The sequence below is a fragment of the Pterocles gutturalis genome, unplaced genomic scaffold, assembly GCF_000699245.1.
Source record: "Pterocles gutturalis isolate BGI_N339 unplaced genomic scaffold, ASM69924v1 scaffold11432, whole genome shotgun sequence".
Classification (NCBI taxonomy): Eukaryota; Metazoa; Chordata; class Aves; order Pterocliformes; family Pteroclidae; genus Pterocles; species Pterocles gutturalis.
In genome coordinates, this window is record NW_010108052.1 from 2 (window position 1) to 24454 (window position 24453).

The following is a 24453-nucleotide window of genomic DNA, read 5'->3' on the forward strand; positions in this document are numbered from 1 at the left end:
CAGCCCCCAGCAGCACTCCCGGCGCGGATTACCTGCCCCAGGTGCTCACCGGCGGTGTCTGAGCGATGGGCAGAGGGTGTCTGGGGCAGGGAAAGGGAAAGGGCGCTTTTCAGCTGTCTCAGAAGGCTGAGGAGAAGGGAGGGAGATGTTAAAGCTGAGGGTCTCTTCCCAGGGGAGCAGCAGCAAGGCAGCTGTACGCTTGGCCAGCGTGTGCTGCTGCCCCTGCACCTTCCTGCGCCCAGGGAGGGTCCCAGCAGGGAGCACCCCCTTTTATCCAACTGCTATATATTACACTAAGTATTATATACATCCTCAGAGCTGGCATGGAGTCAATATTGATAAGGGTAGGGGAAACACACAGTAGTGTGGGCCATCACGAAACTGAAGTAGTGAACAATTTTTTTTTTTTATTTCTGCCGCTTCAGGGGAAAAAAAATCCAAAGGGAGTCCAGTATCTGACTTGGAGGCAGAAGCATATTTTTTGATAAATTGTAATGTAACTTAAGAGAGTCTGCTCAGGAAATGACCTTTTTGCTCCTTCCAAAATAATCAACATGGTTTATACTAATACCCCTACACAAAGTGCAGAAGAGAAGCCACTGGGCTGATGTAGGAGCAGCTGTCCCACACATCTAACTCACTGGCTTTCACTGGACTTGCATCAGATTTTCTAAGGAAGAAACACTTCAGTCATAATTGGTACTGTTATTAAGTTCAAGAGGAAGTCAGGTTGGACAAAGATAGTTGGAAAATCCAATCACAACTTATAGGGAAACATGACACAGCAAACTTAATTTCAGATGGGTTTCCTTGTAACTGTTTTATTACATACATGAGGACAAGCTTTCCAAATAGCACTTCCTCTGCCATTTAAGCAACAACAACAGCAAAAAAATCCTGCAGGTGAAGTGACTTCAGACACGCCTAAACCTTGGCACCAGGCAGACAGCTATTACAAATCTCCTACAGCAAATTGTGTAGAACATGTTATTGCTGATAATTCTTCCCAGTCCATTAATGCTTAGCTGTTTTGTGCTCCTGCAAATTATTTTTGAGCTATTTCTTTCACCTGAGACTATTTTCTTCTCTTGGGATATAGAAGAAACAAACTTCAGTTTCAGAAATAAAAAAAAAAAAAAGAAATAATTGAAGTACAGTCAAATGCTGTATTTCCTTGGCTAGGAAACTCTGAACTGGATCTAAGCCAAATTTGTTTTTTTTTAAAAAAGTTGCACTTGCTAAGAAATACTCTTTTTGAAGCTAACATTGTTCTAACACTTGTTTTTAAAGGTCAGGATTAGAGGTCTTTCCAACAACCCCATTCTGTCCTGACAGAGGGGAAAAAAAGTGGAAGCGAAACAGCCAAAATGCATTTCTCAGCTCCCTCTTTGCTATGGCATGTAAAATACACAGAAGAAACCAGTTAGCTGTCATTTAGTGGCATTCACGTAGTTTTGTTTGTGGGTACAGCCCAAACACAGACACCACACTCAAACATTTGTCCTGTTTTAATATCACCACAAGCCATTCCCAGAGTTAATGGTTAATAAATCACTTAAGCATAGAGATATCTTTTTTCAGTCAAAGGCTTAAAGCAGTAATGGATGAAAATACTGAAGCACATTATTACAGCCATGCAAAAAATAATCAGAATGATATAGGCCTAGTTCTACAGACCTTACTGAGGCAAAACTCCCATGGAAACCAATAGCAAATTGTCCCAAGGAAAGATTGCCAGATATATTATTTGTTATAGAAATGCTTTAGCTGCTAAAGAACTTCTGAAAAACCCAGTAATGCCTCAAAGTGAAATTAGATATTTTTATCAGTGTACCCAGATGCTTCAGCATCACGTTGCCACATTTGTTCAAAATATTTTTCCTAACCCTGAGATAGGTTGAGCAGCTTTCACTCCCTTTGGAGCCAGTGGCAAGGGCACTCACTCTTACAAAATCCAGACAAAGGGCTGACTGAATCCTTTCCAGTTATTTTGCTGAACTTATGATCAGACCCAACATGAAGAGTGAAGGATAATAACGGTTAAATAAGAGCAACTCTGAGAGAGAAAGTTGTCGCTTGAAGAATGTTGCCTCTCAGTGATGCTAGATAGCCAGTGAAAAAAATGAAGACGGAATGTGCCTGAAATTAACAGCTTATCTAGAAGTACATGAAGTCCAAATAGTCACAAGTCGTGGATTTCTACTGTTTTCCCCATAACGAGACATTAAGTCTCGTATGTGCATAATGTACATGGATACAGTAATTAGTTTGGACTCTCTGGCCAAATACAAACCATCAACACCCTACTCTCAAAAGTGCTTACCACATGTAAGCTTAGCATTTATTGCACTTGGTTTGGGGTCAGACTCTTTTTGCTTGAATGAGAGGCACATTTTATAGAAGGATGGAAGGGACCTCTAGTGGGTCATCTTAACCCTAACAGTTTAATATTTTTTTTACTTATCGTACCCAAGACATGAATGTAATCATTCCAGTTTCCATTGCCTTCCTACTCCGTGTGTGTGGGGGTGAGATATTGTTGATATGTCCATTATGAAGCACTTCTTACATAAGCCTTCTTGGGCAAGTATTTTTCCGTGATTTACAAACACAGAAGTTGTTTGAATAACTGAGGCAGAAGGAGGCAGAAGGTCAAAGAGATACATATCTACCACATCTTCTTTGATTTAAGGAGATTTTTGATCTAGAGCATACAAAGGAAATTGGTAGGCAAAATGTATTCCTTAAGTCTGGCTGAGTAATAAAAGTCATGTGAAATGTAACACTACGTAATGTTATACAATCATCTGGAATAGCAGAATGTTATTTGGGGCCAGACTTGATGCTAAATATCATACAGACATTTAAACAGAAACTCACCCTCTTTGGCACACTAACCCGTTACACGTCAATCCCTGCATTATTTTGGAAATGCATACTCACTCAAGATGGGCATCTTATAATGCTCTTTGACTGCCTTGTGTGTACTGGAACCAAATCTTTAGGCTTCAACTTTGTAAAATGGAATAGCTTTTCAATCAAGAGTGCTTTAATAACAGGCTTTAGAGATTCAAGATTTTGTCACAGTGGGAAAATTGACCAAATACACATTACAGGATTAAGGCAGCTTTAGGCTGTCTGTGATAAAAGGAGTCATCCTTGCTAGTTTACAAGAGGCAGTAGGAAAGCTTTGCTCATCACGAGACATGTTGTTTAAGACTCAGTAAAGCACTAAGATTTTGTAAGCTTTTCATAAACTAGAAGAGCAAAAAGGAGAACTGCGTTTCCCATGCAAATATCCTGGGAAAATAGATTACCGAAGCTAGGAATGTAACGTGAGCCACAATGGACAGCTTGACAAGTGGCACAGAAGTATGCCACTCAGAGGAGTCCAAGTTGCTAGTTTTATTAGCATACTTGCAAATCAGATTGACCTTAATGAGAAGGTTGAATGAGAAGGTTGTTAGAGATGGCTATTGGAGAGCTTCGGGGAGTGCATTGGTCAAAAAAAGATTCTCTTGGGGAAGATTTTGAGCTTGTGTTAATGGTCAAAGCTGCACAAAAGATGAAGAAACAGTATGGGTTCAGCTCAGTATTATTACATCGCATTTTTGCTTAGGGACATTGAGTTGAAGGGCATAAAATATTTGCCCTAAAGCCTGAAGTCATCCAAAACTGATTTTGGAATGCTTAAAGCATAGAAAATGTTTGGTCAAATGTGTGCTCATAAACCTGAGTATATCCAGGCCTGATTTTGAGCAAGTATCCCTACTGTATGACTTCATGAAAAAACAATAGTCCAGTCTCATTGTGGAACGGGTGCGAGCTGCTGTTTGAATTTTGCACTGAGTAATGGAGATGTAATACCACTTGAACCCATCACTTAAACCCAATACTCAAAAAGTGCATCTCTACAAAGACAAAAAGTGAAGGGGATGCTCTTAAATTAATGCTACTTGAAGCTGACAATTTCAAATAGCAATACTGTTGATCAAAACACAAATTTAAAGAGTTTGGCTGCAGGGACTGAGAAAGATAAGTTGCAGAACACTCCCAATCATTTAGCATACTATCTTTGTCTACCACATTTTGAAACCTGGTAACACAGCAGGATAATTAGGAATGGGACAGAAGGAAGGAATATTCACTAACAGTTATGTGTCTTCTCCCATTTCACCCACATGCAGAAAAAACTTCTTGTCCAGCAAACTGACCAAATGATTATAGGACAGGCAAGACAATGAATTCATTTTCTTTGGCCAGTAAGAATCCAGTCACATGCAGCACCCTGATGCAAGATGAGAGGATATGTAGCCAATCTCAGCACACTGAAGTAGGGCAATTGGAAGGATAAACTGTATTATAGCATTCATGGGAATGTAGCTAAAAACCCAGCTTGTGCTCTTTCTGTGGTTCACAGTCCAGTTGTGCGTCTATCCCACATCAAGGAAAAAGCATGGATTTTCTCACAGTTACTTATTATCCAGGTGTCACTTTTATCTTCCTCCCTCAGATGTTTCATACGTCCTTTGCTAGTACAACATCTCTGAAAGACAGATCACTAGCCATCCCCCAGTTCCTTGAACACAAGACAAGAGGTTAGCGAACCAAGAGGTCACGGACTCTGGTCACTCTCTGTTTGAGACCAACTCAAACAAACCAGGATGCTCTTGAAGAAGATCCAGTGAAGAGAGCTAGCATAAAACTCAGAGAGCACAACAGACAAGAAATTTGGCCCCAGAAGTTCATGCTTAAAGGAATACTAGAAAGGCATCTAAAACCATAATTAGACACAAGTGGCCAAGCAGTAAAATCAACAAGAGTGGCTGAGGCTCATCTCTGCTAATGCTCAGGCTGCTGCCTCTCTGGATAGCTCATTATGGACTGAACTGCCTACATTTTAGGCACCCAAATTCGAACATTTTTCCATTACGCTCTTGCAATTGCACTTATTTAAATTTAGAAATGAAATGCACTTTTATGTTTTTATTTATGTTCTTGAAGTACATGACTGAGGAGAAGAAAATTATTAGAATGATGCTGTATAAACACTGCTTCCGGCTTCGGTACAAGTACTTGTTATTCCCTCTCTTGCTTGACTGCAGTGGTCCATTATCTGATGCTTTAGTTTTCCTATCTCTGACAACTGCCTTCCTGCTTTTACTGCCTGAAGTGTGATATATTAAGAGTCGTAATGCTTTCCTAGAACAGAGCAGTGACTAATCCAACCCCAGGTCCAGTGGTGTGTGATCAGTCAGCTGAGAATTATTATCTGCTTAGGTCTTTCCCTTCTCTGTAGAGAGCAGCTACTCTGAGAAGCAGGACTTGGTCCAGCAGTCTGACTTAACTGGATGTCTCCGAACCTAAGAGCTGGTACACAGTCACTGTGGCTTCCACTGCCAGAGGACAGAGGAGCTCCGTCAAGTACTGGGCAATGACCAAATCCTAAATGTTTTTTTTCCCCTCCTCTCTTCTCTTTCTTTAGCAAACGGGCTGTATCAGAGCACCAGCTATTGCATGACAAGGGCAAGTCAATCCAAGACTTACGAAGAAGAATATTCCTTCAAAATTTAATTGAAGGTGTCAACACTGCAGAAATTCGTGCAACTTCAGAGGTTTCACCTAACCCTAAGCCTGCTACCAACACGAAGAACTACCCTGTTCGATTTGCTGGTGAAGATGAGGGCAGATACCTAACTCAGGAGACAAACAAATCACAGACCTACAAGGAGCAGCCCCTGAAGGCATCAGGGAAGAAAAAGAAAGCAAAGCCTGGAAAACGTAAGGAACAGGAGAAGAAAAAGAGGCGAGCCCGCTCAACTTGGCTGAATTCTGCCATGTATGGAAGCATCGTGACCGAGAGCCCACTCTTGGACAACTCTTTTACTACGCATAATCACACTTTAAGGTAATTCTGCTACATCCTTTGGGGGGGGCATACCATATATTTACTGAAATTGTTATCCTTTGGTGTGCAAGGCTGAGGCCTCACTCAAGCCTGGAGTCATAGCACTGGGCAGTGGCTTTTCAAGCAGCCCACAGTCCCAAGGTGCTTTCTGGAGGTAAGTACCCTTTCCACTTGGCACTGCTGACAAAGGTTTTCCTTCCTATGGCAAACAATTCAGGTAAACCACTTATTGCCAAAATGAGCTTCCTGAAGCTGAGTGAGTAGTAAGTAAAATTATTTCTGCAGAAAGAAAGCACATCACAGACATTAACATTTCTTTTCCTGTTTTAACCATAGAGTCTCTCATGTCAGATCTTGGTCCCACACTTGGGCCTCAGCAGATTGAAGGCTCTGAGTTTTATATAAAGCTCTGCATCTATAAAATGGCGAAGTTTTATTTCCTCCCTCTCAACGCCTCCCCTTTTTGGCAACTTTCCTACCCTTACTTTACAGTTTTTCATTTTACTGTTTAACCTTAGGGGAGAACACGGAAAAATTCTCTCTTAGTAATATCTACAAACAACGCAGACCAGCCTTTCACCATAAAATTTTCCCTGCCATTAGGACTTTTTAATTCAGCTCCATCTTTTTGCCAGCTTGTGAAACAATTACGTTGCTGCTGAAAATTGTTGAGCACTGCTTTTGGAGAGAGAGACGTGCTTCCCTCATGTATGACAACGAAGGGTTTTCAGGGCAGTGTCGAGCTGGAGGTTTCAGCTGAGGTACCCCAAGCGACTCATCTGCTTGCAGTTGTCTCAGCTTGAGCAGAAGTCTGCACACTTGCAGACAAAACGAACAAGTCTGCTCCTCAGTTGTCCTTAAATGTTTGCATTTTCACCAGTGAAACACCCACCCTTTTCTCTCCTCCTCCCCTTCACTTTGGAAGAATAGGGACGTAAGAGAAGTGCCACTTGCTCACAGTAAAACCCTTCGAAGGAGACTCCAGCTGCAGGATTTACTAAAATTCAGTCTTGGGTTAAGCTTTGCAGGCCACAGTTTGCAACGCGCTCCATTGCCTCAACTTGTGCTGGCATCTACAGGAATTACTGACATTCAGAGCTAGGCACTCAGTGTCCCTGACCATAAGCCAGTTAGCATGGCTGCAGCAGTCAGTAGTGAAGCACAAGAGGCTGGTTTGTCTCAGGGCCTTAGGAAAGGCATTCTCTGGGACTCCAGTCAGGAGATACCTGATGTTTCAAGGAATTGTGGTGGCCAATAAATAGCAACTCTCTTCAGCACATAAAAACCTTGAATGTGGAGAAAAACTACCCTAGAACATTTCAACCGTTATTTTTTTTCATTACTCTGTCTCTGGTTGTGTATCCAATGGGATATGTAAAAGAATGACAGGTATAACCCTGCCTATTTTCCTAGTTCAGCATTTCTGTTTCAATTATGGCTGAAGAGAGTCAGCTTTACTGTGGAGTCCAGACTGCTGAAGGTAGTCCAGCTTTACATTACTGATATTATTGCCCAAGGCGCAGTATTTCTCCAGGGGAAGAAACAGATTCATAAAGAAGCCTTTTATTTTAGATACTTAACTGAAGATGAATAAAAAAGAGAAGCCATAAAACAGGAAAACTAAATTCCTCCTTCACAAGTACAGAGCATAGTATGCTGGTTCATCTCTTAAGAAACTGCTAGTATATGAGGCTGTAGTTATCCCAGTAGGCTGGCAAAAGATACAATTTCTGAACTTTAAATGAATGCAAGTCTCAAAACCTTGTCATGTACTTTAGATAGGAGGAGTCAGGCTCAACGCAGTTTTCTATGTGGTTTTTGGCTCAAGGTGGGCAAGTGCATTTTAGATGGAGCGATGACCACATCTGAATGAAGTTGATTACTCAGCTGTATCGAGATGAAATAGAAACTTGTCCTGGGTTCACTCTATCTGCTGGTGGGCTGCAAGGAAGATGTGTGCAGACTGGATTTCCATAAGCTACACCAGTAGAAGCTGCTTTTGTAGCATCCCTAAGGCTAGCTGTAGCTTAGAAGCATCATTACTTCACAGCGAAGAGGTGGATATGCATAATGCAGCAGGGCAAATGTCAAGGAAGTACAAAGATAAACTTTAACCATGCTTTTCACTGTATCTCTGTGCTTCCTTTCTGCTCAAAACACTGAACTAAAATCCTTGTGCCCATTCCCTCTGCCCAATCTCAATTCCAAGATTTTGGGTTTAGGTCAGAAAAAAAGGCCAAAAATTACGTACTCTCTAGATCTTTTGACTTACTACAAGAAGTATCTCTTAAAAGAAGCCAATCTTGCAAAATCTGGGACCAAATCACAAAAAGCAGCTTGCAAGTAGTCATTAGTACAGAGCCCATTGTCAAGATGTGCCTTATCTTAAACTCTAAAACAAAGCCTATAATCCAAGCCAAATTGAAAATATCAGCCTTTAAGAAATAGGCCTGTGTTGTGCAGACACATATACAGTCACACTGTACGAGTTGTGTGCCATTATTATATGTATTGTAACGTAGCTTGAATACACCCTAATATTATTAGTTAATTATTAAGGAGTTTCATGCTAGCATTTCCATTCCAGGCACTTAAAAATTTCTTTCTCATGGACATTCCAGCTACATTCCCATTCCAATTCAATTAAGCTATTACTACCTAATTTCCTAAGAAACCTTTCGAACGAGTAGACTCCCTAATGTTAAATATGGTCTCATATTCAATGTGCGCATATAAAAAAAACCCTCTTAAACTCTTGAGGATTTGCCTTTTTTGTGTGTCTCACACCCACACACGTCTGCCATGTGCAAAGCTACTTGCAGCTTCGTCACTCAGTCGAGCAACAGAGTGAATCGCGCTCCATCCCAGAGCTTCAAATTCCACCTTACAGCTGTTTCCCAGGGAACCAATGTGCATTACAGAAATGTGCTGTTCACAGGAACAGAAGGGAAAAAAGCCCATCCCTTTTGCATCTCCTTCAGGACCACTAAGAAGTAACTTAAAATAATATTGTGGTGTAAGTAATATACCGACAGGATAGGACCAGGCTCTGCTTTTGTTCTCCTGTCTTCACAAGGAAGGGAGGAGTGCAGAACTTGCACCAGGCTGCCAGCATCCCATTCTTTATTCTTTCAAGCACTTAAAGAGAGACATCAAGGGTCTGTTCACTTCAAGACCTGAGCAGCCTTTACTGCATGAGTACTGCTTATACTCGTGTACATGACACCACAGAAATACATAGCTCTAAGCTGAACAGACCCTTGTCTAATAGGTGGTCTATCAGTGGGAAAGATAGACAAAACAAGCCCTGTGGGACTGTTTTAATCAGAAGCCTGGCATCTCACCCAAGCAGTTAACACAGCAGGGTCATGATTGCCACAGTGTTCAATAAGGACTTTCTTTTTCTTGTCTTCAGAACAGAATTCTTATTTCTCTAACTGTATTTTTTTTCTTTTTAGCACTTGGCGTATTTATTATACGTTGATACAATTTTTCTACCTGGTAGCACTCAGGAATCTTCCTGCATAAGGCTCTATAGAAAACTAAAGCCCCTTCCTATTTCTCTGAGTATAAAATATAGTGGAATAGATGGCATCAGTGTTGTGACAAACTGCAAGTCTTCAGACTGCTAGCTGAGTTGCATCAAAGAAAATATAACAGAGGTCTTGAAAAGATGTCTAAAACTGTGGCATTGTTAAGCAGGACCTACTATTGCAAATGTTTACTAGCAAAGCATACCTGTTATAGTCTGTGGCACTCTTGCTGTTAATTTTATGTCCATGTATCTGAAGTGAAAACTAATTTTTCTAATTTTTCTGTTCTTTTTTTCTTTGCAGGAGGCTCTGAGATTTTCAGCAAGAGATTTTTGGAAGACATATTGCAGTATTCTGTAATAGTGAACATATGAGAAGTATTAAAATATTTATTACCTGTAAATATTGTAAATGCTCAGAATAAAACCTTTTCCCCCCATTGCTCTCTGAAACTGCACATTTGGTTATTGTGAAATTTCCTTTTTTTTTTTTTTTTTTTTTTTTTGGCTAAGGCTAAGACAATTATTATTGTCACATTTACCATAATTTATTTTGTTGACTGGTGTATTTATTTTGTGAACATATCTTGGTGCTGCTGACTTTCTATATTTTTTTGTAACATAATGCACTTTAGATATACATATCGAGTACATTGATAACTGACATAAAATGTTCCTGTTTTGTGGTTGACTTCAATGAATGCCTACATACAATTGTTCAAAGTGATTTTCCTTTGTGCATGTATAATAGCAGTATTTTAAAATTTGTAAAGAATGTCTAATAAAATATAATCTAATTAAATCATGACTCAGAAGGAAAAATGTGTCCTTTAGGAATTTCAAGAGCAGGAACACTATTTTTTTCTTTACTACATATGAAAATTGTTTTAAATTTAATATGTTTACATTGGTTCAAACTCCTACATTTTCACATTAGCTTTTACTTAAAAATCACTCAGAAAATATTTTGTTCCAGTGCTCAATTTCAAGTCAGCTAAGTTGCTGAACAACCTGGGGGTACTGTCATATAGTTCAGACCCCGCTGCAGGGAAACCACGATTCCCAACTTCTCCAGCCCCCAGCCCTGCAAAGGCTGAAGCATTACACTCTCCAAACGAGAGGATGTGAAAAGCAGCCCCAGGGGATGCATTACTTACTACAGTCTTGGAAGGTGCTCACGTCACACCCCGTAGTTTTGTTCAAAAGTAGACAAATGCTCAGTGTCCTCGGCTCCCACCAACTTTACTCAAACATGCAAATGTCTACCACATGAGTAGAGTCTCAGCTCTTTGTACTTTGGGACCGCCTTATGTTACTGTGAGGGGAAAAAGAAAAAAGTGTTTCTTGCGTGAACATATAAAAGAAAGAAAAAAATGGAAACTGCAGTAAGTGACACATCACTAGGTACTGTTGCATTGCTTGAGTAACTCTTCCCCTCTCCCACCACAAAGATGCCTCACATGGCTCTGTTTCTGAAAAACATCTGCATTAATTTTACCTCTGCCTTATACCCATAGATAATTGCAGTTAAGAGGGAGACCGCCTTCATTACTTTACGGCCACTGGCTGAAGAAACCAACAGAAAAAAATTATTATATATTACCGCTTTTAAAGTGAACACGAGTCTTACTTCCCATCCCTTTCGCTACCACCCACATGTTAATCACAGCAGCTGCTGTGGGGGCAACCTGAATAAAGGAGATTGTTTAACAGATATATCTATACTTTGTAAAATCCTTCTGAATTTCCTCTGTCTCACTTCTTTAACATCAGCAACATCAGAAAAATGCAAGCGTGGAAAAATAAATTACGAATCCTGGGAATTTTAAGATAGTTCTTGTAATTGTTGCTCCATTCTGTAGTTGCCAAGCTTTTCTTCTTTATTCTTCTTTCCTTTTTTTTTAAGTGCCATCTTTTTCCATTGCCAAAGTACAGCCATCATATAATACAAAACAGATGTATTTCTGCTTTCTACTCAATCCTGCAGAAAACTACCTCCAAGAAAACACTAAAAGCAAGAAAACTTGGGAAAAATCTTACCCATCCTCCCCCATCCACTTCTCCAAAGTGTGAAATTCAACGCTTCATCATGTCCAGTTAATTACTGACACAAAGCACATGAATATTGTTTCCTTTTCAGATGAAAAATATTATACATGATGAAACATAGCGCAACTTCGGGGTTGCATTAAAGAAAAAAGGCATGGTTCCTGCACATTTTCAACTTGGCCTCCTTGCACATCCTGCCTATTTATAGTATCCAGCTAATGCTTGGATTTATACAACTGAAGTTAACTGCAATATATTCAGAAGATTATTTTGTATCTCAGGATTACCAGCATATCCCAGCTGGAACTAAAACCCAAAGCTACGCTGGGCAGGGGCAATTTATCTCTGTCAGAAAAGATGATCCTTGGCAGTCAGGGGGCCCAAAGAGCATTAAACAAAACCATGCACTCAGATGCTAAACCTTGGCTCCGTAGAACTGGCCACTTCATAAGAGGAGGCCTGATTTTGAAGTGCCTCTGGTCTCCTTATATCTTTATACTGTTCATTAAGGACTGGCAATTTTTTCCTAGTTTCTATGTGTAAAATTTGCGATCGTAGTGAATTTAAGCAGAAGTCCTGTTTTTCTTAAAGAGCTTTTACACAGGCCTCATAAGAGCTGTCTATGGATCCTGTGGTCCACAGACTAGGGTTTGGAAGTCACTGCCTCAGACTGCTGGATTTTTTAACACTGTAAAGCTGAATGCAAGGGGGTTTTTTTTGAGCTCTCAGCTTTGCAGGGAAATAAGTCCTGAAGACCCCTATTTCTGAGACAAGCTACAGCACCTTTGTCTTCCTAATTAAGGGGGGGGCTAAAATCTTCCAGAGATTTCTGTTTCTCAGACAGGTCAACCCAAATGACTCAACTCAGTTCAAAGGCCCTGCCATAATCAGGACTTATCCTGATATTTTCTAATACATGTGACATCAAACGTAAGAGGAGGAAAAAAATTGGTGCTAGAGCTTCGACCTTTGCATTTTATGACCTTTTGGAAGACTGTGCTTTCACATTCATGTAGGTCTGCCCACTTGATGTTCTACAGGACACTGGTGTACATCTAAACATGTCTAAAATGGACAGAATTATGGGTAAGCAGGCACTCTTGAGAGTTTGGACATACAAGAAGGCTGGTTTCTCAAGCAACTTTCATTTGGCCTCCTTGCTCCCACATTGCAGTCAGAGCTAGGATTACACAATCACATGTTACAGTTCTTACTTCTGCCACCTATTTTCTCTTCTCTCCCTCTCTTCCCACCTCTGCTTCCCCATCTATGCCTCATTCCTTTTTTTTCTTCTGAAACCAAAATCCAGCTCTTGTCTTTTCATCTGACATCAGCTGCCCTGTGTTCACCTTGGTTTGCTGGTTCTGTTCCCTCCATTTCTGTCACCATCCATTTACTCACTTCTCCCTCCCTCTCCACACCCTAAATCCTTTCAGCTCTGTTTTTCCCGGGTCCCCACCATCCCCAGCAACACTGCATCTTCCCTCCTCTTTGGCCAGCTAATCCCAGACCTCACTTCACCCATATTGGCTTCCTTCACCAGTCTCCTGGTTCAGCAAGTCCTTTGTCCACATCCTGGCTCACAGTCACTGATCTTGTCTTTCTCCAAGCTCTTCATCCCAGCTTTTCTCCTGATGGGTTATACTCTCCCCTCGGCAGCCACACCAGCTTCCTCCTGCTCTCTACCCACCTGCCAGCAGGAAAACCAACCAGAGCAGAGTGGGGAGGCTTCCTCCTCACTGTTGCTTTACATCATCCCATCCCAGTGCCTTTTCCCAATCTCCTGGCTAAGCAGGCATTGTGGGGAAAGTCTGCCTTTGCTCTCATAGCCTCTGAGCACGAGCCTGCTCAGACGTCAGCGTGTGCACTTCTGGCAGAACATGGGAGCTGGAGGGTGGTGTGGTACCCTGGGTTGTTCAATAAGAGACGTGCACTCAAAGTCCAGTCATGCACAGGATTTGGACCACAATCAATGAAGGCTTTTGCTGATAAAGGAGCCTTAAATTAGTGTGATTTTTAGTGTGATTTTTCAGAGGGTTGCAACATGGCCAGGTATTCCTCAAGGTGATAAAAGAACGTTCCCAATTCAGAGGATGCACTTCCAAATTTCCATTTATTCCCACTAAGCCACAAAGGTGCTAAGGCTTCTGAGAAGAAATTCCAGAATATTTTTAACAGGGATAATACAATGGGTTTTCCTTGTCTTGCATTTAATAATAGCATGACTATTTTGGGCTGAAATTTTCTAAAAGATAGTTTTCAGCTTGAGAGGTCAAAGATGAGTCGGAACTACAACAAAGAAATGAAGCCAGGGTGTCATACTAGGAGATGGCGGACTACCTCAGAAGTGCACTGAACAGCTGTGTTGCCTCTCAGATCCAGCTAACACAGTCAGAAACTTTATTACTGCCCCAGACCTCCAAGGGGAACCTATATTTGATGCCCCACTGCTGCTCTGGTTTTAAAGTAGTCACCATGTTTACTGCAGAACTTAAAAGCTGTTAAGAGACATCAAATGATGACAGCTCTTCACAGCAGCTACCCTGTGCTGGACCTCAATAACAGACCTTTTTCATCTCTGTGCGCTTGGCAGTGATAGCTCACAAACAGCAGAGTTCCACTCACAGAGTTTGGTTTCGTGGTCCTTTGGAACTGCAGACATTTATTTGGCATTCAAGACACACAAAAAAAGCCAGTGTAGTTGACACCTATACTATGAAATGACTCTACGCTTTCAAGGAAGGGATTTCAGACACAGGAACTACTTGGCTTAGCTTTAGGCATTCACCATCTCAACATGTGGACAGCACTATTCCCAATACAAAGTGCCTACAGTGTAGTAAGCATGCGTGTTCACTTATGAGTAAGTGCCCTTGATCTCCTGAGCCACCACAGAGAATTTGGCTCTCTTGCAGTAATTCAGAAAGGAGGGGAATGCTGGCTGTATTTAGTTACAGTCTTTTAGAGTTTAAACCATTTTGTTATTTGGTCATAATTTACTGTAGAGAAAAGGTGCTGGAGTAGTTTCTCTGGAGTCCGAAGGTCTTTTACTTAATTACAAAATAGATACAAGTAGAGGAAGCACAAACTACTTTTTAGGCATCACACCAGGATACTTGCCATAATAAACCAGAAACCATCAGCATGAGGAGTCAGGTCATGTGAGGAAGGAACTCATTAAAAAGTATACATTTTTGTGCTCTACTGAGAACACCACCAAGGGCTTCAAGAACAGAGCAGGGAATGTGCACGTGCATTCCTCCCCCCCCACCCCTCCCTAGTTTTAAAAAAAGGAGCACTGGGAGGACTTGGAGAAGTAATTTTACTTCTTTGTCCCAGTTGTTACTCAAAATGGGGTCAGACTTGCCCATTTTTCTAAAATGTTCTGAGCTCTACTGAAAGCTTGGTGCAGAAAGGGAAAACATGTTTGTATAGCCTGCCCTCTCTCCCTCCCCCTCCTACTCTGTTTTTGTTTTGTCACGGTTGGTTATCCCAATTCTTTCACTTGGGCTACGAATACAGTCATCAGATAATAAGTCATAGGTTCCAGTATTCATTCAGACAGATAAAGGTGACCACGTTTAAAGACAGTTTCTCATCACCCGTCCACCACGATGCCCCTCTAGACATTGACTTCAGTGGAAGGTATGCACACAACTTCCCACACAATTCTATGAAAATGTACCCCCTAGAGTCCTCTTTTTAAATTGGTTTCCTGGACTCTTCTCCTCACAAATAATTTTTTCCTATAGTTAATGTTAACCAATTTACTGTGGAAAATATCTATGATCTAACCCTCTCTGTGCCTCTCCTTCCGAATGAGTTAGTGATCCAACAGAGTGGTTTGCAATGCACATGCCACGGACTGTCCTTTTCCAAAGGATCCTGTTCTCCAACAATGCAGGTGAACATCCTCTGCACCCTACTGGGTGCACTGCTACACTAGAGTACATGTTTGGGCTTTAGAAAGCATGTTTAAGACCACCCTCCATATTGCAGACAAGCTTCTCTTGAGGAAAACTTCCAAAAATCTGAAGATATTTTATTTTCCCTGTGGAACTAGAAGGTAAGCTTTACGTATGCACTAATGAAAATCCTTCATTAGCAGCAAGATATTTGAATGGCCTTTCTTGCCATGACTGTGCATGTGCAAGCATGTTAGAGGCAGGAAGGATTTGTGTGGATTAATGCCATTAGAACTAGATTTTATAAGATCCGGATCACTCAAAGAGAAAACCAGGGCACGACAAAAGGAAAACGTATCCCACCTTGTAACTTGAGTTTTCCAGTATCTATCCAAATTTTGCATTTTGTCACTATACTGGAGGAGTGAAGAAGACCTACTCTGATACATTTCAAGTTTTCACACTGTTAGTCACTTTACCTGTGTTCAGAAACATATTCTTGCCCTCTTTCACTCTGTAGTAGCTGAAAGGACATGGAAACACAGAAGCACACTAGAGTAAATCACTGAGTGAGATAAACTCTGATCCAAATAAGACCAATTCTTTTCCCAATAATAAGAAAAAGTGGCTGCATACCACTTTGTCAATGGTTCAGTCCTGCAACCAGATCAGCCCTCAGTGTGAAATCTGAACTGTCCCCAGGTTCCTCTCATCTAGGCTGAGGCTCATAGGAGTGGTGACGCATCAACATGAGAACTGAAGGAATTAATAACCAGTTCCTCAGTCAGGCTTTTAGGTCAGTCTGCTTTTGCAATTCTGAGACAAAACGGGAAAGATTTAGTGCTTTGCTGTACCCACTTAAAATGTCTACAGTTTTCAATGCCAGCAGGCATGAAGTGTCTGTAAATAGATTATTTTCCCTTCTACCTTTTGCATCTCTTCAGTTCCTGTTCCAATAATAACCAAGAGAGATTTACCAGGAAAGCGCATAGACCTAATAAATTCTTTGCAAGACAGAATGGGCTTATCATGCTTTTGGGGATAATGAGTCTTCTCATTGTGTAGTGATGACATTCTACTCACACATATGAAATCACAAGAGATGAAGGTCTCCTTGTAACTCACTAACTATACCAAGAAGTTAGCTTAAATGTACCTTGGGTTGACAGGCTTGCTTTATAGATTCAAGAAGTTTGAGTCTAATATACAATATGAGTCCCACATGATTGCTTACAGTTAGTGAATAAGCAAGGATTGCATGGTTTCCTCAACTACAGGGGGGTTGTTTGCACACACGCGTGCTTGGTATTGCAAGCAGTGATCGCAGGGAGGTCCTACATGTTTGTTGGATATAGAATCTATCAGTCACACACAGCAAAAGAGTGACAATGCACAGACTCTGCAAAGCCAATGTACTAGTAGGAAGAACAGGGGCAGAGCCACCACCAGTGGCTGGGAAGATCTGAAGGCTCATGTCTCAGTACAGCTGGGCAGCACAGGACAGCATTACAGATAATTGCTGGGACGACAATCAGTTCCAAAGGATATGCTATGAAGAACTGGCACCAGTATAAAAACTTGACAAAACTTTTGGGTTTTTTAAAGTGTGAAAGATATAGAGAGGCTGTTCTTTAAAAGGCCTCTTTTCAAGTAACCTAGCTGTTGTGCAACAGCTACAGGAAGTTCCTTGCAGGACAGAGTAGATTTCTTTATATTTGAAACACCAGATCATGAAATAAGATACAGAAAATGCTATCTATGTTAATGAAATGCAGCTGACATCCACTGATTTTTTTTTTTTTTTCACATTGCATTTGCTTTCACATCAGGGCTCTTTAGGGCTAAGCAGATCCAGAGCTCTCAGCCTTGCTTGGTTTCAGAGGCTCACTATTGGCAGAATGAAAACTTTAAATAAATATATCATAATCACTATGACTGTATTTGAGTTATTCAGATAATAAGATGACATGGGGTAAATACTTGGAGTTAAGAGCAGCTCTAATGACAGATGATCTGTCATTTATATTTAATCCATTTAAAGAGAGGTTTTTATCAGACAAAGATCAACCCACTGGGACCATTAATAGTTACACTTATAAAAAAAAGCCAGCAGCCAGAGTCCAACAGAGACAGACATAACAAGAGTTAGACTCACAGTCCAAAATCACCAGTAAATTTAGAACACACTTACATGAACAATTTGCTGTGCATGTTATCATTTAAACAGCATTGTATAAGAACATATGCATGCATAATGAAAACAACTACAAGGATCTAATTAAAATTATCTGAAAAAAAGACCTCAGGAAAATGTGGGACTCATCCTAGGTGATTTTAACACATTAAGAGGAAAGAGAGCATAATGGCAAGTTGCCTGAACCTGGGAAAGAGCAGGCTGCGATATGCTCTTATTTGTCAGAGCCTAGGTAGGATTATATGGAACAATCTACAGTGGTGTATACAATGTCTGTTCGGTATTGTGAAAGGAATGCGTGGCTGCGTGCACTATAAACACCCTGCAGAGCTTTTGTTGATGTTAGCAGGAGCTATCCCTGGGACCAGTGCACACACATCAGACGTTGTGCTGCAGGCTGTGCTCACTCGCTCATCACCTGCCTCATCTGCACAGGCAGACTCAGCTTGTTTGAGGCAGGCTCTTCATCCAGCTGGAAAAAATAATATCAGTAGGCAGCAATAAACCAGATGTTGATCTCACACCAGATTCTTGGGTGTCAACCTGCATTTCACCAATAGACAGGGCTAGGAAGAATGAGGAAGATCTAATCGCAGATGAGATGCATATCACAGAACAAAAGTGAACACCGCAGGCACCTCTAAGCAATGAAAATTATGTGTAAATTTTCCCTGTATTGTTTTCAACAACAGACTATGAATGCATTCATGGTCATTTTCTTAAACACCCAGACTGGGTTTTTTTGTTTGGCTTAGGCAGGTGAGAGGAGGGATGCTCTAGGGCTATATTCAACTGCCCTTAATCAGGCAAATCTTCCACTGAGTTCACTGGTGGTTTTATCTTCACAAAAATTATTTCCGGGGGTCCCTCAGATTTCAACTCATTTTCAATACAATTCCTCTTCCAGTCTATAATGATTTGCCTCTTCTTTGGGTACAGAGGTGTCTCAGTCCTAGCCTCTGATGCCCTTCCTTTTCATTCCTGTCTCCCAGGACTGTCCCATCAGCCTTCTTTACCGTACAGATTTATATGCTGTACATATAAGGTGAGCAGGCTTATAGCTTCAGAACTTCTGGCACAAGGTACAAAGTAATAGCAACAAAAACACTGACATATGCAGCTGTTCCTTTAAATAAGTGAAGGCCAAGCAAGGTGACCACTGCCAGCCGAGTCTGAATGCCTAAAGAGAACACTTCCAGAAAGAGGGCTCACAAAGTTCTTGAAAGTGAGACCACCTCAGAGATGTAGTCCCTTCCCCTCCCCCAGTCTTCCCTGACCTGCTTCAAACTTGAGCAAATCAGTTTTTCCAAGCCTCTCACCGCCTCCCTCCCCTTGAGCAGTTTGATTTTTCTGTGTGAACATTTTGGCAGGTCTCAGAACAGTTTTACTCATTCATTTAATAGTCAAAAATAATGGTTCTGTTTAACCAGCTAATTATTTCACCAGTCTCACCAGATGCATGCCTTTCCTGCACGTTCAGCAAGGAGGATTCCAGTGCCCACACAAGCAACAATAATAACCTGATTAAAAAACTGATGTGTGCGGATTTCTTCCCTTCAACAGGTTTTGCTCTGTGGATGTTTAAAAGAAAAGGAAAAAAAAAAAAAAAAGGAAAAATTTAGCCCGACTTCTTTAGGAGGACACAGCATGCAGGACATAAATGAAGAGAACCACTGGAGGTCACTGTGACAGAAAAGGAGAATGAGTCAGATGAAAGCAGGACCTCCAATGCACCAGTCACCCGTTTGAGGTGGTGGTGACGGCGGCAGGGGCTGAAAGGGTGAGAGGAGAGACTGCGTCTCCAGTCTGACTTTACTGGAACTTGGAGGCACTGGCTGCAGAAGCAAGGCAGGAGACGAGGCTCGTGCCCACATCAGAAGCTTGAATTCTGACCAGATTTCCCTCCAAAGAATCTCAAACTTTTATCTCCTACATGTGTTTACCTTCTTCAGTCTGACTGTGAAGTGTCCTGCCCTGCTCAGAGCCTCCCAGCTCTGCGCTGCGCTGAATAGGAGCTTTTGTAAAAAACGAAGTTGTGTTATATCTTACATATATAATACCGTTTTGCTTTCAGAAATACTGTTTTTCACAGCACTGAGGGAACTTTAACCAAAGGCTGCAAAGGCTTTGCCTCTGCCCTGGCTGGCAGTGAGGCTTCTGCGTCCCAGCCCTGTACACAGTGCATGGGTCTTGTTCCTAAAATGAGAATCGCACATCGCTTACAGCGCCGCCAGCTCTCCAACCCACTTCCAAGAACTGCATAGCTTGAAATCCTTATTCGCTTTATTAATGTGTGTGTAGGAGGGAGGGAAAGAAGCATGGTGGGGGTGAGGGGGACAAGGCAAGAAACATCATGCATTTCAAACATAGGGGGTCATTTTCTGCTTTTTCCACCCTTCCCCCACCAGCTGTTAAATCCCACGTTTATCCAACGATGCCTGCTGCTCTCTGTGACAGAGGTATGCACAGCAATCATCACTTGCCATGGCTGAAATCACTTGGCTGGACCCACAGGAGAAGAGGTTTGCAAGTTAATTTGGAATAAGAATCCAAAAAGCTACAGGAACCTTTTTTTTTTTTTTTTTTTTTTGCTGTTTAGAGGCCTCTTCTTTAACCTGCAGCATCCTTTTTGCCCCATGGTCTCGCTCTCAGACCAATTTCTGCTGTGCCCTTAATCCACCCTTTTTCCCTCCACAAGTTTCGAGTAACTTCATATTCAGCACAGAATACCTTATAAAAGCAGAAGAAAAGTGAAATATCTGCTATCAAAGAAAAGAACGAAAACCAATCTGCAAACACTACATCTTGCAAATGACATCCCTTCAAGAGCAGCTTTCCTTTCTGCCTTGTTTTTTGTGTATGTCTGTGTGTATTTTTGACTAATAACTATGCATACATGCACATGCACGTACGAGTGTGTGTGGGAGTGAGAGCCAGGGAGCATATAAAGGGTATTTGGGGATTCTTTGGTTTTGGACTCTCACACACAGTTGGGGGAGGCAAGTTATAAACATATAGGTAGATCCAAGAATGAATACTTTAATATTTGCAGATCTCGATGGCTGCCAAATGCTAGCATTTCAGGGATGCATATTCACATGCAGCTGGCGACACACGTTGGAAGATACCCAACATTTTGCCAGTTAGGTTCCAGACTTGAAATATCTCAGCAGGCCCATATGTGTATCTTAACACCAAGTAGGGAATGTTTCCCCTTATTCTCCATACTCTTTAACTAATAAGCAAGCAAAATGGTTTGTTGAGAATAGGAGAATGGAAATAAATTCTTTAGTAAAAATCCTGGCCTTTTAGAAAGATCAAGTTATCCTTCCCAGGGCCTCCAAGTCAACCTGTTAGCTCCCTAACCTGGAGAAAGACACCAAAGCTTATTAGGCTCAATAAAATCAACCCACAGTCATCCCCCTTTGGGACGCCTCACCTTCATGATACTTTCTAGGCATCTGTGCTAAATAGTTCATTGCGGCTGGACTTTTTATTTAATTTCATTTCTTAAGGCCATCACACATCTCCAGCATTCCCCAGACTGTTTAATGCTAGTCTCACCAGTAAGCTGGGTGCCAGTTTTATTTAATTTGTTTTTCCAGTGGCAGCAACAATCTGTGTGGAAAGCATAAACAGAGGGAAAGAATCTGGAATCAGCAAATGGTGTGCACAGCTGCACACCATAATTTCTGCTAGTGAAAGTTTTAATTCAGCTCATCAGAAGAAGAGCAGAAGAATTGGAGGCAAAGAAGAGGTGGAGTAGTGGAAGAAATATAGCAAGAGGAAATAGTAAAATCCAAGGCAGCTGGAGAATCTTGGAGTCATTATAATTAAGGCCCAACAGGTTACAATTTCTCCAAAAAAGAAGTCAAAACCAGAAACCAGCCAACAGGTCTTCAGGGGCGATTGTTGAAAGATGTGATTCTAAAATACACTGTAATGGAAGCAGGAAAATTGCATTCTGCCTTTATTTCTCTTGCAGATAAGAACATTTCACCGATACAGAAAAAGAGGAGGGAAAAAGTCATAAGATGAGGAAAACTACAGCAATCCAAAAAAGGAACTAAATAAATTTTAAAAACAGTAGTTAAGAAGCATTACTAATGAAGGTGAAATGTCCAAAATGACCTTTCAAACCCCTCTTTAATGTGACAAGTAAATTACAAAGCTGGAAATCAAGTGTTAATATAGAAAGAAAATAAAGCATACCCATCACCTGTTCCTTGAAGGCACCACACAGCAGCCATTGTTGGTTGTAGAAGCAAGGTAGCCATTTAATAGATTGAATTGCTAATATCTATACTTTGAAGTAATTAGGAGAGGTGATGGAAAAAAGTACAAAATCGATAGTGCTATTTAAACAGAGAGGAAGGAAGGAAGAACGTCACCAATTAACAGTCAGGAAATACAATTTCAACCTGTAATTAGAACAAAACTGCAAATGCTCAGAAAAGCACCCTCAGCATTTAGAGGCTGGTAGGTGAGTCAGAAATACGAAGTGTATCTCCTAGTTTGTTTCTGGCTAAGGATCTTCTGATGTCAAGTCTTTCTCTTTAAAGGGAAAGTAGGTTTTGTACTTTCTAGACCATCACATTTTAATCAATCCATTAATTCAGAGGGATTCTGTCACTTGCCTTGCTGAAAGCTTGTTGTAGAGCATATCCATGCCTCCATGTCATAACTGCCTTTTATGCCCCTACTCGTGATATACTGTTAATTAGCCCATGTTCAGAGGCAGGGGATGATCATGACTGTTGTTATTATTCTTAAGACTGAGCACAACAGAGTAGTTTAATCCTCCATGAGCTTGGATGATTCCTCTCTTCACAGCCTCCCCCAGCAGACCTATTTCACAGGAGTATGTAAGTTTTCATTTGAACACCTGTCTTGTAATTTTTTTTAACCTGTGTGTTTGTGTGACCTTAGCGAGGCTTCTACAATGCTTTGGGCTGCATTTGAATGCCCAGTTCATCTAAATGGTGTTTCTTGGTAAGGTCTAGTTGTGTCATTGCTTCCAGATGAGGAGCTCTAAACAAAAGCTGTTAGACCAAGTGGAAAGATTCAGAGTTACCACCGGGAGCCATGTTTCATCCTTCCCTTGTGAGAGATTGCACTTCAGTTTGAGGAGCCAACAGGGGCAGCGGTCCTGCTCTTCTCCTTCTGGGTCCTGAATTAGAACCAGTGCTGGATGGGTCTCCTCTTCCTCACAGTTCTTCGTTTCCTCTGGCTGATAAACTTGCTGAGAGGTCGCCACTCCTTTCTGTTTCCTGGTGAGCATTTATTAACAGTTAGCAGAAGCCAGTAGAAGAGAAGCGAGAAGGCGATGGCCCACAGCTACAGCCTCCCGGTACAGTACGTACTAGGAGGCCTTCACTTTCTGCCCTCATCCCCTTTCCAGATAACAGCTGCAATTGGCCTTGTCAGGCTCAGATTATTGTCCAAATAATGTCACTTGGCAGACATTTAAGTGCTTAATTAACTGCAGATACCAGCAAATTGCTCGTTTTGGTGATGGCATTGGTACAAAAATGCCACATGCTTGTGCTGCATGTACCGCACAGATACCTGCTGCCTGTGGGGGCAACTGGAGACTTTGTCTTCACCTTGGCTTAGGGCAGGTACTACGAGGCTAGTTCCCATTCATATTTTGAAGTCTGCCTCCTCCCCTGTATAACCTTCCTCAGCTGAAACAGAAACAACCCAGATAAGCCATTCAGCACACAACCCTTGATGGAAAAGCCAAGGACCAGGGCCATGGTTACACGCCCACTTTAATCAGACACAGTTTTGTGCTGCATCAGATGAACAGTCCTGCCCACACTCATCCTTGTTCCACTGCTAGAGTTTATACAGCCATGTGGCAGAAAGATCAGGCTGAAGAATAGCGCTAGTGTCAACACAGGAGAGGCAAAAAGAAGCAGTAGTCAAGCGTGCGATGCAGGGGAGGACAACAGAGATATACCCCTTTAGGTTGTAGAGATTTATGCCAAATTAAAGTGACCATTCAATAGCTGGATGAGACCTCAAGACCTGTGATTGTTGCATTTGTTCATGAACTGACGTATTCTCAAGCTTTTTACAAATGTTGACAGCCCTTGCAATTTTCTTTTAATCCACCATCACACAACTGATTGAAGACTTCTCCCCTTTAGCAGTGACTGACATTCATATTAATGCAAATAAAGACAGTGCATATACATATATGTATAAATGCCTGGGTACCAGATATGCAAAAATAACTTCTAAAAACACAAATAAATACAATAAATATGAAGTTATTTTCAGGCAAACAATATTTTTTTTTAACTCTTTACTTTAAAAGAGCCACAGATGAAGCAAACACATTGAAAACTTTATTTGAGTTTTAGCAAAGATTTCAAGGTGTTCCTATTGAACTTCACTCATTCATTGGAAAATTGACTTGAACTTCTGTACTGTCAGACTGGAAATTGGCTGAAAGGCCATAAACAAAAGGGCAATAAGAAAGACTGCATTTTTGTCACAGCTGTCATGTGAGTCATGGATTTTCATGTGCTTTCAAAGTATCCGTGACTTCTGATACTTAGGGATTTTACATGTGGGCTGGTAAACGTGATGGTTAAAGAGCTGAACCAATTTCTCTGAAAACCTTGAGTTCTGCCAAGTTAAACCCTAGACTGCACGGGAGGTTAATAGAGAGCAGGAGCTCAGTAACAACACTGTGGTTACACAAAGGATCAGACCAGTGAATTCTCACTGAGAGCTTTAATTCCTCCAGGGATAGAGAGATTTCTCTTTCCCCACAACATTCGCAGTTAGGTTGAATTTGCAAAGGCAAAACATAGCACACTAGTTACTTGGGGGGGGGGGGGGGGGGGGGGGG

General features: G+C 41.4%; 1 protein-coding gene across 1 annotated transcript; it reads left to right on the forward strand.

Moving 5' to 3' along the window:
- Positions 1 to 5485: 5485 nt before the first annotated feature.
- Positions 5486 to 9884, forward strand: PTHLH (parathyroid hormone-like hormone; the record flags this gene model as incomplete). Its single annotated transcript, XM_010072495.1, has 2 exons — positions 5486 to 5908; positions 9745 to 9884. Coding segments are annotated over 2 exons (433 nt in total), but the record flags the coding sequence as incomplete, so codon positions are not given.
- Positions 9885 to 24453: the final 14569 nt, after the last annotated feature.